The following is a 15,811-nucleotide window of genomic DNA, read 5'->3' as shown; positions in this document are numbered from 1 at the left end:
TTACAAGCAAACCGCTGTGTTGCAGCCAGAGCAAGCGGAGCTTACATGGCCGTCCATACCAACACTGAACAAACGAGCATGTGACTGAGTAGCGGGGTCTGCACCACATGATCCGGACCAGTGGAGGAAACCTAAATCAATCAGTGGTGAGTATCCAACCAGCCATCATATCCCGTGATTGTGTTTGAATAGAAGTAACGTACGCTTGTGATCGTCCTTTATTAAAATTACTTGTTAGTTGCTTATTTGTTTCCTAAGCCATCATGGAGATAATCAAGTGACTATTCAAGTCTGTGGTTTACAGCAACATAGCACCACCACAAACTGTACATTTATCACGAGAAACATGAGTCTCTGGTTTATTATCCATCACTGGATGTTGCACATGCATTTTGACGTTGGATGCGTGACTCACTGATGGCATACTTGTACTCGCTCGCGTGACTTTGCTTAGGGCACCACGGAATAATTTTCCACTCAGTGACCGTGTGAATACTTGTCTTTCTCACCATGCGCAATGTGATTGACTGACAACTTCGGGCAAGGGTGGAGTCCAACTTTTGCCCGAAATCAGCTCAGATAATTTCCAGTTCATCAGCAACACTCAGCAAAGATAAGCAGGATAGAAAATAGAAAGCGTGTACATATTTTTTTTTGGAGCAGACTTAGTCATTTATCGCAGCATAATGATGACCTGCACCTCAGCTTGACTTGCTCCACTGGTAATATAACTTTATTAAGAGTAATCGACAACGCATGATTATTGTTTTATTATCTGATGTCGTCACTGGGTTTATCCAAACAAAGTGAACAAGCGTTTCCCCCTTCAGCACGTCGTGTGTTCTCTTACGTTACAAACACGCATCGATTTTTAAAATGCAAGCGACCCCTCACATGATGAGGAAAAATCAGCAGGTTTTTGTTGACTTTCCTCACTTTTAGCTTATCTTGTAGCTATACTTTATTGACAGTCTCTCCTCGCCATTTTAATGTCAAGCAATCACGCGAGGTTGATTCCTAATTGGCAATCGTTCCATTTCATGTTACAATCACAGGTTGACTCAGTCAACTTCGGGTTGATCACACGCACAAGGATTAGGAGTCATAAATATTGAATGTTTGCCGTTTATCCACCCCCCCCAGAGGGTTTTAAATTTAAAGAAACGGTCAGTCTGTAGGAAGAAAAGGTTTTTCAGCTCCTTTTTGTTGAAAGTAGACAAAACTTTTTTTTTGTTTTTAATGAAGAAGCATCTATTAGAATGTAGGCTATTATGGGAAGAAATACTGTTACAGTGAAGCAAATAAGTATTTGAACACCCTGCTATATTGCAAGTTCTCCCACTTAGAAATCATGGAGGGATCTGAAATTTTCATCGTAGGTGCATGTCCACGGTGAGAGAGATAATCTAAAGGAAAATCCAGAAATCACAATGTATGAGTTTATAACAATTTATTTGTGTGATAAAGCTGCAAATAAGTATTTGAACACATGTCTATCAGCTAGAGTTCTACAACAACAACAACAATAATAATACAGGTCTCCATCCCAAGAACACCATCTCTACTGTGATCCATGGGGGTAGTAGCATCATGGTTTGGGGGTGTTTTTCTGCACATGGGACGGGACGACTGCACTGTATTAAGGGAGGGGATGACCGCGGCCATGTATTGTGAGATTTTGGGGAACAACCTCTTTCCCTGAAGATGGGTCGTGGCTGGGTCTTTCAACATGACAATGACCCAAAGCACACAGCCAGGAAAACCAGGGAGTGGCTCTGTAAAAAGCACATCAAGGTTCTGGCGTGGCCTAGCCAGTCTCCAGACCTAAACCCAATAGAAAATTTTTGGAAGGAGCTGAAACTCTGTGTTTCTCAGCGACAGCCCAGAAACCTGTCTGATCTAGAGAAGATCTGTGTGGAGGAGTTGTCCAAAATCCCTCCTGCAGTCCATGCAAACCTGGTGAACAACTACAGGAAACGTTTGACCTCTGTAATCGCAAACAAAGGCTACTGAATCAAATATAAATCATACATTGTGATTTCTGGATTTTTCTTAAGATTATCTCTCACAGTGGAGATGCACCTTCGATGAAAATTTCAGATCGCTCCATGATTTCCAAGTGGGAGAACTTCCAATATAGCGGGGTGTTCAAATACTTATTTTCTTCACTGTATGTTCGCTTAACAAACGCATGAGGTGTTCCATCTTTTCAAACAGGATATCCCTTCATTGCAGCGATAAGCCGCGAGCAGCCATGTCAACCAAAACGTCTCTGCTGAAAGTTATCCTCCTGGGCGACGGCGGCGTGGGAAAGAGCTCCATCATGAACCGCTACGTGACCAACAAGTTCGACGCGCACCTCTTCCACACCATTGGCGTGGAGTTCCTCAACAAGGACCTGGAGGTGGACGGCCACCAGGTCACCTTGCAGATCTGGGACACCGCCGGCCAGGAGCGCTTTCGCAGCCTGAGGACTCCTTTCTACCGAGGCTCCGACTGCTGTTTGCTCACCTTCAGCGTCGATGACAACCAGAGCTTCCTCAACTTGGGCAACTGGAAGAAGGAGTTCATCTACTACGCTGACGTCAAGGAGCCGGAGAAGTTCCCGTTTGTGGTGCTGGGCAACAAACTGGACGTGAGCGAGAGACAGGTGTCCTCCGAGGAGGCCCGGCAATGGTGCCAGGAGAACGGCGACCACCCGTACTTCGAGACCAGCGCCAAGGACGCCACGAACGTCGCGGTGGCCTTCGAGGAGGCGGTGCGCAGGGTTTTGGCGACGGACGAGCGAGCGGACCACCTCATTCCCACGGACACGGTCAAGCTCCACAGAAAGCCCCGTTCGGCCACCAGCTGCTGCTCATAACGTGGAAGCGACCGTCTGCAATGTTCGTAAATAATGCTGTTTAAATGATGCGGCTGCGTTAACACCTTATTGAAACTTCTAACATATTTGATTTGTTCTATCAGGGTTTGCTTACGTATGGGGTCAGTTTAATGTGGGGGAGCACAAAGTGCGTCTTTCCATAAATAAACACGAAAGCACTGAATTCTCCACTCAGTTTAAAGGTCACGTTTTCAGAACGAATTAACTGCATTTCATGTGAGCTTTGTGTGGGTACCTAAAACATGCCAATGCGTAGATGAGTGCGTCGATGTGTTGATCATGTTAATATTAAGCAGCTTTGCATTGTTTCTTATTGCTTAGGCACATGTTACTAACAAATTAATTGCTTTTTTGACACAGTTTGCACACGTTTTAGCCATGTAAATTGATTATTGCTAAGTTCTCAAAGCCCAGATGCTCCCTAATTGAGCTCGACATCAAAACTGGAAACTTGTTTCACTTTATGTAATCACACATACTGTACCAGAAAAGAAGAGAGGAATTAGTTGTCCAATTTTTGGCAATTGACAAACACCAGGAGTTTGGTTTGGGGGTGTGTCTTGAACATCAAGCCTGATGTTAACTTTTTTTTAACTTTACTGTTGAAAGTTTTCAAACTGAAATGAAATGCTCATTTGCATCTACCATTTGCTATTTATATGCGAACCAACAAATAAAGTATTGAGGACTATTTACTTTTGTGTTTTGTCATCATCATCCGCCACAGGAACTGATGTGCCCCAATAATGGGAAAATTTCAATACTTTTTCAATGATCTCTAGGTTTTTACGTGCTAGTAGGCATGACAAAGATAAAGGGTTGAAATCCTATCACCACTGAAGAGACATTTTTAAAAGGTTTTATCAAGTCATGAGATAAGAGTGGCTATTGGTGGACCCATGAGGCATGGAGGTCCACTTTGAATGAGGGGCCACCGTGGTGGAGGCGCAAGGTCATGGTTTAGATAACTCGAGAGTTTATTGGACAAAATCTCCATGTAAAATTTAAAGAATTTATTAAACTTTCTACAAACTGTGGTACTTACGGAAGCGTATTGCTTTATATGACAATTATCCATAGCATGAATCAAAGTACCACCCAATAATACAAGTTATTTTAATTATATTGTTATTAGGCGGCAAGGTGACTCAGCTGCTAAAGCGTTGGCCTAACAGTTCTGAGGACCCGGGTTCAATCCCGGCCGGCCCCGCCTGGGTGGAGTTTGCATGTTCCCCCCGTGCCTGCATGGGTTTCCTCCCACATCCCCAAAACATACAACATTAATTGGACACTTTAAATTGCCCCTAGGTGTGATTGTGAGTGCGGCTGTTGTCTGTCTCCATGTGCCCTGCGATTTCCTGGCGACCAGTTCAGGGTGTACCCCGCCTCCTGCCCGTTGACACCTGGGATAGGCTCCAGCACTCCCTGCGACACTTGTGAGGATAAGCGCTAAGAAAATGAATGGATAGATATTATTTATATTACAAAACATGTTTCTACTGCATGAAATTTGCTTGATGAAATTAAAGCAAATTTGTAAACATTACAAACAGCTCCGGTATCATCTTTTCACGTGAAATACAGGTTAGTCTGTTTGCTATGTTGAAAAAGCTCAGAACCAAAAAAACGCTTCCAGGCAGAATCATCAGGAAAGCACACAAACAATTAAAAATCATGAAGTAAATGACTGGGAAACCGGTTCTCAGAAGAACCGGTTTTTGACACCCATCCTTACTTGTCAGAGAGCAAATTATTTTTGAGAAAACAGGGTGGAAGAAATTCATTACAGGTGTCACACCTCCACCTCGCCCCTTGCCTGCATTCCTTCACACGCAAGCTCCATCCTGCATTCGGCATTATGCTGGATAAAACAAGGCCAACTCCTTCCCTATTCAGTGTCCGGCGGCTTATATGGAACAGCGTTGTGGAAATAATTATTACTTTTACGGGCAGTAATAAAGGGGCTAATGTACAACCTATAACAACAAATTTTAAAAATAAAAAATTACAGAATGTAAGTAGATTATCAAGAAAAAATGCTTTATAGGCAAATTGAGTGTACATTTGATAAATCACAAAACACTTGAAAAAAAACAATTTAGTCTGGAAATTTACATTAATAAATATGCTGCGTTGAGATCATTGTGCATGTGGCAATTAATTAAGCAAATGTTTCTTTCCAAGAAACTGCACTTTCCTCTCAAAAGCCGTCGAGCGGATTGGCGCGTTGGTCTCATAGAATGGATTCATTGCAAACTGGAAGATAGAAAAACATTAAATAAATACAAATAAGCTCTATGCTGAGTTTGTACGACAAGTGGCTTACCTTAATGTATAGATCATAAACGTCATTAAAAAAGTTCTTGATTCCATCTTCTTGCCGCACATCATGAAGCATTATGAATCGGATATGTATTGCAAGACATTAAAGAAAATACGACCACAATCGAACATAAATCACAAATGGAAATACAATGAGACATAAAAGGATATGGCCTGCCGTGACAAAGGCGGAAACAAACCACTCGTTGAACTTGTCCACAGTTTTTAAGTACATGTTGTTTGACAGCCACATGTTTTCATCCACCAAATCCAGAGCTGCGTGTGCAATGAACTGGTTTAAGTGACGGTGGTCATCCTGTGACATAAAATTAAACGTGTCAACACGTTAAATTACAATTGAGACAAATTGATTTGTACACCTTACTTTGGATTCAGGTTTCCCCGATGGTAAGAACTCCAGCTCAAACACCGGGTTGTCATGATGACCAACCATGACAAAGTAGAAACTGCCAGACATGATTTACTCTGCTTGCCTCTGCAGAGGAACCACAACAAGCGAAACAGTAATAAAACGACAGTCCAAAATACAGATTCACCATCATGTCGGGCATATTCACATAAGGCACAGATGGTTAGTAAAAAAAATAGGGATTTCAAAGTCAGCACAAACACAGTACTATACTTACATGTAAAAACATCATAAAATTCGCAAACTCGCCAGTGATTAAATATACGAAACATTTGTTTACCTGCTGCTATTTCCGCTATCAGTGACGGATGTCGCATGGAGATGACGAAATGATCATTCTTTATTATTTTTTTATTTTAATTATTTCTGTGGTAAAACATAATAGTATTCATACAAATACTATGTGATTTAATCTATTACGCATGCCATGAATGTTTTTTTAAAAATATTTTTAAAACGTAATGACGTCATAACAGTTGGACGGACGACGCTCGAGGAAAAATATCCGTTAACAGATTTGAATTTCAGGACAACTTCCTGTGTCGTTTCGACGCTATTCTGTCTCCAAGCGCAACATAAACAACTGAAAAACAACAAAAACAAGCCTGAAGATGTTCCTCACAATGTCATAATAACCGAAAGTTAAGATTGACAACTGTTGACATTGGGTAAGAATACGCTTGTGTACCGGAAGTTGTCACGTCAATTTAGTTGCTTAATTCTTTGCTTTTCAGGAGCATAAATACCACAAATGATGTCAGCCAGGGAAGATGTTTTATCCCCAGACGAGTTGAGGAAGCGGCTTTACAAAACGCTGAGGGACAGGGGCGTGTTGGACACTTTAAAGGTAAGCCTTCATTGTTGTGTAGTCAATAACTGCTTTGCATTTGTCTTAATCCTTCCCTCTTTATTTGGGGGTCTGATTAAGACTCAGCTGCGAAACCAACTCATCCACGAGTTAAAGCCTGCACGACTAAGTGAAGCAGAACCATGTCTGAGATCAGATTCCCTTTTGGTCTCAGTCTGCAACAACATTGTGGCTGATTATCTGCACAGCTCGGGCTATGAGTACTCCTTATCTGTATTCTGCCCCGAGAGTGGCTTGTGCAAAGAGAAGGTGACACTTAATTTATCATAAGCCTTTTCAGCCCAAACTGGGAATCATATAATTTTTGTATAGTAATATTTGTGTTTGCGTATTGCAGTTGTCCAAGAAGGGTGACCTCCTTCAGCCTCTTAAAATCAGCCCTCATTCACCATTTTACAAATCCTTGGTAATAAACACTAACAGCTGAAATGTTTTTAAGTGATGTATGTACATTATATATGAGTTTTTATGTTTTTTTTGTTCTTTTACAGTGTTCGAGCATCAATGACGCAGGTGCTTATACGTTTGTAATGTACCATCTTTCCTGTTGCGGCCTTCAGTACGAGTACATTAATGTCATGTTTTGGAAATTTTTCACGTTTTCCTATCAGGCTTTTTAATCAACCTCGTGTCACACGTCACTGACCATCAGACTGTTAGTTCGCACCGGGACGCCGACACTCAGACAACAAGCTCAGCAGGATATGAGGAGTCTCTAGGTTTGATTTTTTTTTTTTTTTTAATTTTTTAATAATCAGTACATCTGCGTTATGCCTAATGTGCACTTTCTTTATTTACGTTCCCAGTTGAGAAGATGAAAATGATCGACAAGGAATATGAAAATGTGAACTACAGTGGGGAAAAGTGGTTCTCATTCCAGTCTAAACTGGCTTCCTATCGGAGAGAATTAGAATCCCAGATGCAGACTGAAATGAACGTAAAGGTACTGAGGAAAATTAAAAAAATCAACAAACCTCAAATATCTTGGTCGCCGATGTGGCCTCACCGTTGTCCTGATTCCCTTCAGATGCAGCATTTCAAAGAGGTTGAACTTGCAAAGGTTAAGATGGAGGAAAAAATGCATCTTCAGAAGGAGTTTGACAAGCTCAAACAAGAATTGGAGCGAACGTACGAGACGAAGACGACGGCGTTGAACACCAGGGAGAAACACGCCATCGAGCGGCTTCAAAAGCAGCAGGAGGTAAAGAACCGTGCCGGCAATTTTTCTGTGAATGAACAGAGCCGATGCGATGATTGAAACGATTCATTGCCTCAGATCGAGGAAAGAAATGTTTACATGCAGAGGCAAATGGTGCTGAAGGAAATCGACACGCTGCGCAACAGGGAAAATGAGCTGAGGTTGCGAATGCAGTCTTTTGAAGAGTGTGTATCATTTAAATGTCGAAATTTCTTGTTGATGATTGTCTTGTAAATGACATTAACAAAGATTCTGAATGTAGGACTTGTCAAATACACGAAGAGAAGGTTAAGACGGGCGAAGAGCTGCTGAGGCGACGAGAACTATCAGTGAAGACCATGGAAGAGATGTATGAACAAAGGCTGAAGAATGAACTTTCGAGGTACTTTGTTGCTCAATAAGGATTCTGTAAATTGTCTATTCTGTATTTTTTTTCTTCCTGGTTATGTCCCATCGGTTTCCTCAATGGTTTAAAAGTTTGCCTTCTATCCAATATTTTCAAACAAGCTCAACTGCAAGCATTTTTTTTGCTTTGTTCATACAATAGAAACGTGTTAGATATGACCGACTTGGGTCTTTAATGCAATATATCGTGCTTCTGACCACAGTTATCAGATGGAACTAAAGGAGGATTACAACAGGAGAGCAGAGCAACTAACAGCAAGTGAGAAGCAAAACAAAGGTGACTCTTTAATGCATCCAGTGTCGTTCGACGTCTTTTTTAGCATCGAGCTCGTGTTTATTTTATTTGTTTGTTTCCTTGTATAGAGGAAACCATTCGCATCCATAAAGATTCGGCTGCAGTCAAAGCCAAATTAGAGGAGTACAAGAAAGCCTGTTCAGAGCTGAAGCGGCTGCAGGTAAAGGAAATAGGACGTTCAAATGTGCATCATGATTTGCATGATACCCACCAAGAATAATTTTGGCAATATTGGATGTCTGCAGGTGGATCTGGATGCAGCACAGCAGCAGACGATTCTGCTCCGTCAGCAGAATGAGCTGCTGCGGGAAAGGCTGGAGAATATGAGCGACTTCCCCAGTTTGAAAGAAGACAGTGCGCGCCTGCAGGGACAAGTGAAGCTTCTAAAGAAAGAGCTCGAAGAGGCTCAGGATGAGAACCGGCGTCTCAGTGCGGGTATGCAGCGGATAAACCGAGCAACAGTAACCTTATTTTCCACTTCCATAAAAATGGCATCCAGTACGAGAGCGAGATGAAACCATTGACAGTAATTTATTCAGATGCTCCTTTATTTGATAAACACACTTATTTTCTCTGTCTTATGACATAAATCATGCCATCAAGAGTCTCAAATTGAGCTTTACTGGACTTTCATTTTGTAAAATTGCAACGTTTAATGAAATTTTGTCGATACTGACAAATCTTATATGTCATCGGTCGCCAACATCTGGGGGAATATTTTATCGTAAACCAGAAAAATCTTGATTCTGAAAGGAAGCTCAAGATTTTATAAACAAACCTGTTGGAGTGTAGTCATTTATGTTTAGCGTTGCATCGTCATCCCTGTCTCTCTCTCTCAGACTTGGCCAAACCCTCCGACGAGCAGCTGGCCTTGCAGGTGGAGCTCCGCAAGCTTGAGAGCGCGTACAAAATTGATAAGGAGGAGTTTGTCAACCAGAAGCACGTGCTACAGAAACAGCTCCAGTTGGAGGTCACAGACGTTTTAGTCTCACGTTCTGGTGCATTTTGTGTTCTGGGGCCTCAAAATTTTTGCACGTTATGCATTGTCATAGGTGGAACGATGTGGTCAGCTGAATGTGCAGCTGATGGAGTGTGAGGAGAAGCTGCAGTGGACCACAGCTCACGTCGAGGACCTCAAAATGCAGCTTCGGCAAACCCAACAAGGTATCTTCTGATATATATATATTTTTTTTTATAGTGTACTTGCTACACTGGTTGTCAACACTTCAGGCCAAGGGCAAGTGTTCAACAGCGTTTCTTGATAAGACAACTCTTTGCCATGTTTCTTGAGTCAAATATCTGGTGTAGTACCAAGACTGACCTGTGAGTGGCAGCATGGCGCCACAGGGAAAGAGAGTAGTACAGTAAACCCACTATTGGCGACGGATAGTTATAGAGGTCGTGCACGTGATGTCACCATTTTCACGCCGCCATATTGCCAGTTTAAAAGAGCTGCTCGACATTGTGGGAGACATTGAACCGGAGCATAATATTCACAATGCCCGGTCACCGTCGGTCACAGTGATGTTTACGTAGGTGAACGTGTGGCTGCAACACGCTTCCGTGTACCGGGGCTGAAGCCTATCCCAGCGGTGTATTTTCTTTTTTTAAATACGCATTGGACTCATTTGAGAACAATATGTGAAAAAAAACGTCTGTGATGGAGAAGTGTACTGAAGTTTAACGTGTGGCCGCAACATGGTTTGTGTACGCAGGAGCCAACTCACTCTTATTTTTTTCTTAACGCATTGTTCTGAAATGAGCCAACTTGGCATTATAAACACTTCTCGGGAAACGCTACGGAAGAGCCGACTCGCTTGTCCTCTTTTTTTTCCCAATCATAGTTAATGAATGCGAGTTTGTGTAAAACCAGGGGTCATTTATTTAAATATTGGTATTTGTATTTTAAAAATCAGAGTGGCTCCATCACTATGTGGGATTTATTCTTGATTGAGAACAGATCCAGCAATGAAGTATTTGTATGCGTCCAGACCGACTTATTCACCAGATCCATGTGTCGATCCAGTTGTCCAAGACAAGCGGAAGCGGGTTAACAGTCCAATCTCTTATCGGCGAAAACATTGACTTCGGCATTAAACATGGGTCCTTTGTGCCAAGTGTCTCTCATTTTTCCACGTACCTTCGTTTATTATCACCTTCTAAATATTTCACGGTGTCGGACAAAACTCTGGGCGTCGTGCTATAAGACGTAGAATGCTTTGCTAGACCGTCATTATGGCCAGGCACGTGACGTAGGTGCACGAGCTCTATAGAGCCACGCTGCAAATAGTAAAAACCTGCAAATTATTGACGGCGTTCGCAAAAGCGGTTTGTCACTGGGTTTAGATGGCACAAGATGATCCCGCGTAGAGGAACATAAAGCGTCGACAGCATGTATCGAACATGTTTGCAATCATGGACCCACTTTTTATATAAACAACTGTATTTAGTACTGCAGTTATTGAACACTACTTTCACCACAATCTCACGAGGTTAGAATGCTAGCCTAAATATCATACTAGTGCAAATTGATGGGACATCAATCTGCTTTAGCCTAGCTAATGTGTATTTTTGTCATATCCTCTTAATGGTTGCTTCTGTAATTCATTCTTGTTCTACAGCTCTTGAAAATGAAGTCCTGTTCAACCCCAAGCCCTCGGTGGTGGACCGCGCCGTGTCGGAGTTCAGCGGAGACAAGCTGCTACCCCCGGACATCTACGTCGACCGAGAGGCGCTGAGGCCCGTTGCGGCCTACGAGAACGTCTCGGATGTAGGCCGGCTCGTGCGGGGCGACTCCAACTCCGACTTGGAGATGCTGGCCGAGTGCAACGCTCGCATGCGGCAGCTAGAGAGGGAGGCGGAAAGCTTGGAGGAAAAATGTTTGAAGTACCAGCAGAGGGCAGCACGGTCTAGCGTCTCACGGAGGCGTCCCACGTCGCCTTCAAGTCGGGCGAACTCTCCTTTGCTGACGCTAACTTCTGACCTCGTTCACCCTTTCCCCAGCCACCTGTCAAACACCTTCATCAGACCAGCTTCCCCTAAAAAATCTAGAACCCCCTCCCCGGCCGCCTATGACACCGGAAATGCATTCCCAGTTTCTCAGCACAGAGTGACCTTCTATCAAGATCAACTTCAAAAGTCTTTCGGGTCGAGCAGCTTTTCGTCAGCTGAACGTCAGTCAGCAAGGAATGGCGACCTCTCTTACGGGCAGCACTCGTTCATAAATCGATCCTCCCCCGCCAGGAGCAAACGCCATCGAGATGCAGCAGAAAGTAGTGAGTGGCACCTCATTAGGTTCACCCAATGCAGAAGTCATAATGTGGTTGAACTTCAGTACGTTCAATTCCGTTCAAAGGCTTTTGAGCAACGAAATGCTTTCAGCATGTAATTTTTCGCCCTTCGGCAGAAGTCACTTCATCACCGTTGTTCCGGGACACGTCACACGAGAGCCACCCGCCCTCGGCCCCCCACAACGACGCGTCCAGCTCAGGTGAATTCTCTCCTGAACTGAGCCCCCCTCGCAGCCCTCGGCTCCGGAGCACTATGCGAGACCAATGCAGGTACCACCTGGCCCAGCTTGCTCTTTTTATTTTAATTTCTTTCTTCATTTGTTGATAAAACAGTGAAATGCTTGCATATATGTATCTGACTTTGTGAAAGCTGTCAGCGAATTATTTTCCTTTCAGCTCTCCAAGTCGACAACGAGTCTCCTCCAGCTCGCATTCTTCCCCGCAGCCAGAGAGGATCAACGTTGAGGATCTTACTGGCATTTCACCAGGTAGCCTGAAGTTGTGCTTCTCCTCAGCACTTATTCCATTTGTGTTCGTTTCGCTTTCAGCAAAGAGCAAAAAAAAAAAAAAAGGGTTTTGTATTAAAGTCAAAAAGCACTTTGAATCGTCGGCTCTCAGTAGTTTGGAGTACAGATGACACAGTCTGTAAATATATCCTCTGTACTTCAGAACTTGTGATCAATACTGGCCTCAGAGGAAGATTCAACGTATTACTCATAGATATTAAAGACGGCTGTTGGATGGAGTCGTCTTCTACTATATTTGATATGCAAGAAAAATATTCAACCCTAAAAAGTTGGTACACTTTGTAGGATGTTCTTTTTTTTTTTAAATTGTATCATGTTACTGATTTTTTTGCTTTGATTATTTGCAAAATGTACTTTTTGGGGGGTTTTTTGCACCATTTGTTGCAACCAACCCTGGAAAAAAAAAACTTGTGGCCACCAAATTCAAAATAATATATCTTTCCCAAACTATAAACATATTTTTTTCATTTTTGCCATCTCTAATGAGATACAAATGTTTGACAATATTTTTAATTATAATGTTATCATTAAATAATTTTTCTTTTTTAAAAAAAAAAAGGTATTTTAATGAAAAAAAAGTGTTTCTGTTTTGGTTTCAACAATTTTCAAACCTTAAGTTGTAATTTATTTAATTATTTATTGGTTTATGCAAAAAAAAAAAAAATTCTCAAATAAAATGAAAGCTCACAAAATTTTGAGACATGTTTTTGTTCTATTTCATACAAAATAGATGAAAAAAATTTACATTTTGTTTTGTTTGCGAGATAAATAAATAGCCACAAAATTTGGAGCTACATAGTTTTTTATTAATTTTCAAATAAAAAATCTTCAAATGAATTAATTAATCTTCAAATAATTTTTTGTTTCATAGCCTCTAAATAAAAAAAAAAATACTGTTAAATTACGCTTTTGTATGTCCTCTTGAATTAATTGCATTACAGTTTGATTCATGAGGGTTTTTTGGGCGTTGAATTGAAAATGATTTCATGTAGCTGGCATTTTGTGACATTCTTTAAGATTGCACAAGATCCTGTATGGGGGTTTGGGATCATGTACTGGCCATTCTAATGAGTGCGTGCGTGCATGCGTGAGTGACCAGGTCCTCGCACAATGGCCAAGATGAAGGGCCGCTGATTATGTATTCTTTGCTGCTTCTCTGGCCCGGTTTAGGAGGGGCACTGGGCAAAAGCATAAAAGATCCCTTTGTGTGTGTCTCCATCTAGAACCCGGCCACATTCCAGAGCTTCTCCTGGACACTGCCATCCCTCTCTCCTCCTCAGAGGCCCCCGGCGGCCCCTCTGCCCCCCGCCCACAGGCCCCGCGGGACCTCCCGGAACCCGCCGCTGACTCACGGGGTCGAGCAGGTGAGTGGCAGGCAACAGCTGACAAGCACTGTTATGTGCAAATGATGGGATTTATTTTATTTTGCAGAACCCTCCCGAAACTCAACACCGTCAGAGGATAAAGTGGATGAGGAGGAACTTTGGGAAAGAGAAAGAAAAGAAAGGCAAGAAGTGAGGCGACGGGATCAAGAGGAGGCCCGAGAAAGAGAACAGCAGAAGGCAGAAAGACTGGAGAGAGAAACTGTAACTAAACTGACCAGCCCTCCATTTTTGTTCGTTTTTGTTTAAGTCAGTTGTGTCATTGACTGACAGCATGTATGGCTGCGTAGCTCTTCCAACAACAACAAAAGGAGGAGGAGGAAGAGAAGGAGAAGGAGCAGGAGGAGGAGGAGAAAAAAGAAGAGAGAGAGGAGGTTGAGAGTCCGGAAGCGGAAGTCCTGAGCGAAAACCCCTTAGAGAAATACATGAAGATGGTCTTGGAAGCCAGAGAGAAGAAACAAGAGAAGGTAAATCTTTTTTTTTTTTTTTTTTTTTTCCCCTTAAAAGTCCCCTCCAATCAAATTTGTTTTTCTATTTCATGCATAACATAGAGGTCAAAAATTAATCTGTGACACGGCTTAATTTCTGAGTCGTTCCATTTTGTCGACTGAAAGTAAAAGTCAATCGATGCATAAGGCTGGCAAATCTGGTGGATTTCAAACGGCTTGACATTATGACGTACTTTTGTGAATTCATATTCACTTTGTGTTTGGTACCCACCTACTCAACTCAGCTGGAGGTCAACGCGGCATTTCCGGATTCTATGCGAGCATGTCTCAGCCGCATTAAAATATCTATCAACACATATCTATAAACTATACATATGTTGTGTTTTAAACGTTTTTGACTACTGTACTGATCTAATTTATAACGTAAAGGTTGCATTCATTTTTGCCAGTGATGATCATCTCGCAATAGCAATGCTAATTTCTGTTAGCTCGTATATGGCATTTTCCGTTTTTCTACAGTAGCATTAAGAGCTTATTTTAAAGCTGTGCACTTTATGGTAAATTTGTTGTACTGTAGTCTGTCTTTTTATTCTCGTACGAGAGGTAAGAACATTACAGTAAAACAGCGGTGCTATTTTATATATTTGCCACATATGGAGCGAAGTATTTCACAATTAAATTTTTTTATTATTAGTATGATTTATAGTTTAGGGGCAGAAAGTAACCAAAATTCACCATCTGAAGAAATGTGAATATCACCTCCATGATTCAAAATTTTTTTTTTAAATAAAAATTGGGTAAGAATTGACTTAATGAATCTGTATAATGTGCTATTTTTGGTTCCATTTTTTTACAATATAAATAATTGGACTTTATGTAGACTGTATGCATCATCAAAGAGCGAGAGTAATTTTCTTTTGGAATACTCCAAGTTGACATAATTGCCTTTAATAGGACAAATCGAGAGGTGTGTTCAATTATGGCGGTTCCACTTGTGCACTGTACAAAAATAATTGATTTTTTTTTTTTTTTTTTTCCCCAGCAGAGCTCTGGAGCTGAAGAAGAACACGTGAGCCCAGAGGTCAAGAGTTTGTCTGAGGAGAAAGATAATAGGTAGAGCTTGATTCATCCATTTTAATAATACATATGTAATCCTCCAAAATCCATTTCATTTATTTTGTACTTTCTCATTTCCTTTTTTTTTTTTTTTTAGATTCCCTCCATAACCTCACCCCCACCCCCCAAAAAAAAGGAAAAGTCACACTTAATGAGCTCTCGTCTTTGTTTCCACAGCATTGCGGCATATTCGCACAAGGACGAAGACGCCGACGACGATTTCTGGTGAACCGCGAGTTTGCCGCTCAATTTCTATTTATGCTTTTATAGACTCTGCATTAATACATGAATGGACACGTGACTTTGTGAGTATATGTTGTAGCATCAGATGAAAAATAGAGAAAAAAAAAAAATTTTCCACTTTTTTTTTTTTTTATTTTCATTAAAAAAAATTAACAAGCCAGTTGCGCGTGGGGTTTATTTCTCCGGCAAAACAAGGTGTTGGTTTGTTTGTCCTCCTGGTGATTGATTGATTGATAGATTGCATTTTTTTCCCCCTTCTTCTTCATGTTTTTGGTTGATTCAAAAAGGAGACACTCGCCGTCCGCACTTTGACTAAATCTCGTTGCGATAAGTGTCGACGCTTCTTTAAAAGTCTTAAAAATGACTCGGGGGTTCAGTGGACGGGAAGCCCTTTAACATTCA

The 15,811-nt window shown here is 41.7% G+C and overlaps 3 protein-coding genes across 8 annotated transcripts; 2 read left to right on the top strand and 1 right to left on the bottom strand.

Moving 5' to 3' along the window:
* Window positions 1–20: 20 nt before the first annotated feature.
* Window positions 21–3,579, top strand: rab9a (RAB9A, member RAS oncogene family). Of its 2 annotated transcripts, none has more exons than XM_061842081.1 (2): window positions 21–146; window positions 2,218–3,579. In XM_061842081.1, the coding sequence occupies exon 2, from the start codon at window positions 2,255–2,257 to the stop codon at window positions 2,861–2,863; it is 609 nt and encodes a 202-aa protein (XP_061698065.1). In that variant the 5' UTR covers window positions 21–146; window positions 2,218–2,254; the 3' UTR covers window positions 2,864–3,579. The 2 variants fall into 2 exon arrangements, with proteins under 2 accessions (XP_061698065.1, XP_061698066.1); XM_061842082.1 differs by having other exon boundaries at window positions 27–146; window positions 2,236–3,579.
* A 309-nt stretch (window positions 3,580–3,888) lies between these two features.
* On the bottom strand, window positions 3,889–5,962 carry trappc2 (trafficking protein particle complex subunit 2). Of its 3 annotated transcripts, XM_061842085.1 has the most exons (6): window positions 5,854–5,932; window positions 5,592–5,702; window positions 5,379–5,522; window positions 5,211–5,297; window positions 5,000–5,140; window positions 3,889–4,333 (listed from the first exon to the last, which is right to left on the bottom strand). In XM_061842085.1, exons 2-5 carry the CDS (start codon window positions 5,682–5,684, stop codon window positions 5,042–5,044), a joined length of 423 nt encoding a protein of 140 aa, XP_061698069.1. In that variant the 5' UTR covers window positions 5,685–5,702; window positions 5,854–5,932; the 3' UTR covers window positions 3,889–4,333; window positions 5,000–5,041. The 3 variants fall into 3 exon arrangements, with proteins under 3 accessions (XP_061698069.1, XP_061698068.1, XP_061698067.1); XM_061842084.1 differs by lacking the exon at window positions 3,889–4,333 and having other exon boundaries at window positions 4,904–5,140; window positions 5,917–5,962; XM_061842083.1 differs by lacking the exon at window positions 3,889–4,333 and having other exon boundaries at window positions 4,904–5,140.
* Window positions 5,963–6,124: 162 nt separating this feature from the next.
* Window positions 6,125–15,532, top strand: ofd1 (OFD1 centriole and centriolar satellite protein). Of its 3 annotated transcripts, none has more exons than XM_061841525.1 (23): window positions 6,125–6,304; window positions 6,371–6,483; window positions 6,565–6,753; window positions 6,842–6,910; window positions 6,996–7,017; window positions 7,116–7,223; window positions 7,311–7,447; window positions 7,532–7,705; window positions 7,781–7,887; window positions 7,965–8,084; window positions 8,311–8,384; window positions 8,471–8,562; window positions 8,648–8,837; window positions 9,242–9,372; window positions 9,455–9,566; window positions 11,024–11,677; window positions 11,809–11,962; window positions 12,089–12,180; window positions 13,443–13,583; window positions 13,678–13,805; window positions 13,892–14,068; window positions 15,093–15,163; window positions 15,344–15,532. In XM_061841525.1, exons 2-23 carry the CDS (start codon window positions 6,388–6,390, stop codon window positions 15,393–15,395), a joined length of 3,090 nt encoding a protein of 1,029 aa, XP_061697509.1. In that variant the 5' UTR covers window positions 6,125–6,304; window positions 6,371–6,387; the 3' UTR covers window positions 15,396–15,532. The 3 variants fall into 3 exon arrangements, with proteins under 3 accessions (XP_061697509.1, XP_061697508.1, XP_061697507.1); XM_061841524.1 differs by having other exon boundaries at window positions 13,651–13,805; window positions 15,096–15,163; window positions 15,344–15,531; XM_061841523.1 differs by having other exon boundaries at window positions 13,651–13,805; window positions 15,344–15,531.
* The last annotated feature ends 279 nt before the right edge of the window (window positions 15,533–15,811 follow it).

The sequence above is a fragment of the Syngnathoides biaculeatus genome, chromosome 14 (assembly GCF_019802595.1).
Source record: "Syngnathoides biaculeatus isolate LvHL_M chromosome 14, ASM1980259v1, whole genome shotgun sequence".
NCBI lineage: Eukaryota > Metazoa > Chordata > Actinopteri > Syngnathiformes > Syngnathidae > Syngnathoides > Syngnathoides biaculeatus.
The sequence above is the reverse complement of the archived record's forward strand: the minus strand, read 5'-3'. Positions and strand labels throughout refer to the sequence as shown.

Excerpts from the sequence above, each read along its gene's own strand:
- trappc2 (XM_061842084.1), bottom strand. The coding sequence starts at position 5,684 with ATGTCTGGCAGTTTCTACTTTGTCATGGTTGGTCATCATGACAACCCG. Across the intron at positions 5,523-5,591 it reads CGGGGAAACCTGAATCCAAA|GATGACCACCGTCACTTAAA; the intron begins GTAAGGTGTACA and ends TTTATGTCACAG. Across the intron at positions 5,141-5,210 it reads TTTATGATCTATACATTAAG|TTTGCAATGAATCCATTCTA; the intron begins GTAAGCCACTTG and ends TCTATCTTCCAG.
- ofd1 (XM_061841523.1), top strand. The coding sequence starts at position 6,388 with ATGATGTCAGCCAGGGAAGATGTTTTATCCCCAGACGAGTTGAGGAAG. Across the intron at positions 8,838-9,241 it reads GAACCGGCGTCTCAGTGCGG|ACTTGGCCAAACCCTCCGAC; the intron begins GTATGCAGCGGA and ends TCTCTCTCTCAG. Across the intron at positions 15,164-15,343 it reads TCTGAGGAGAAAGATAATAG|CATTGCGGCATATTCGCACA; the intron begins GTAGAGCTTGAT and ends TTGTTTCCACAG.
- rab9a (XM_061842081.1), top strand. The coding sequence starts at position 2,255 with ATGTCAACCAAAACGTCTCTGCTGAAAGTTATCCTCCTGGGCGACGGC.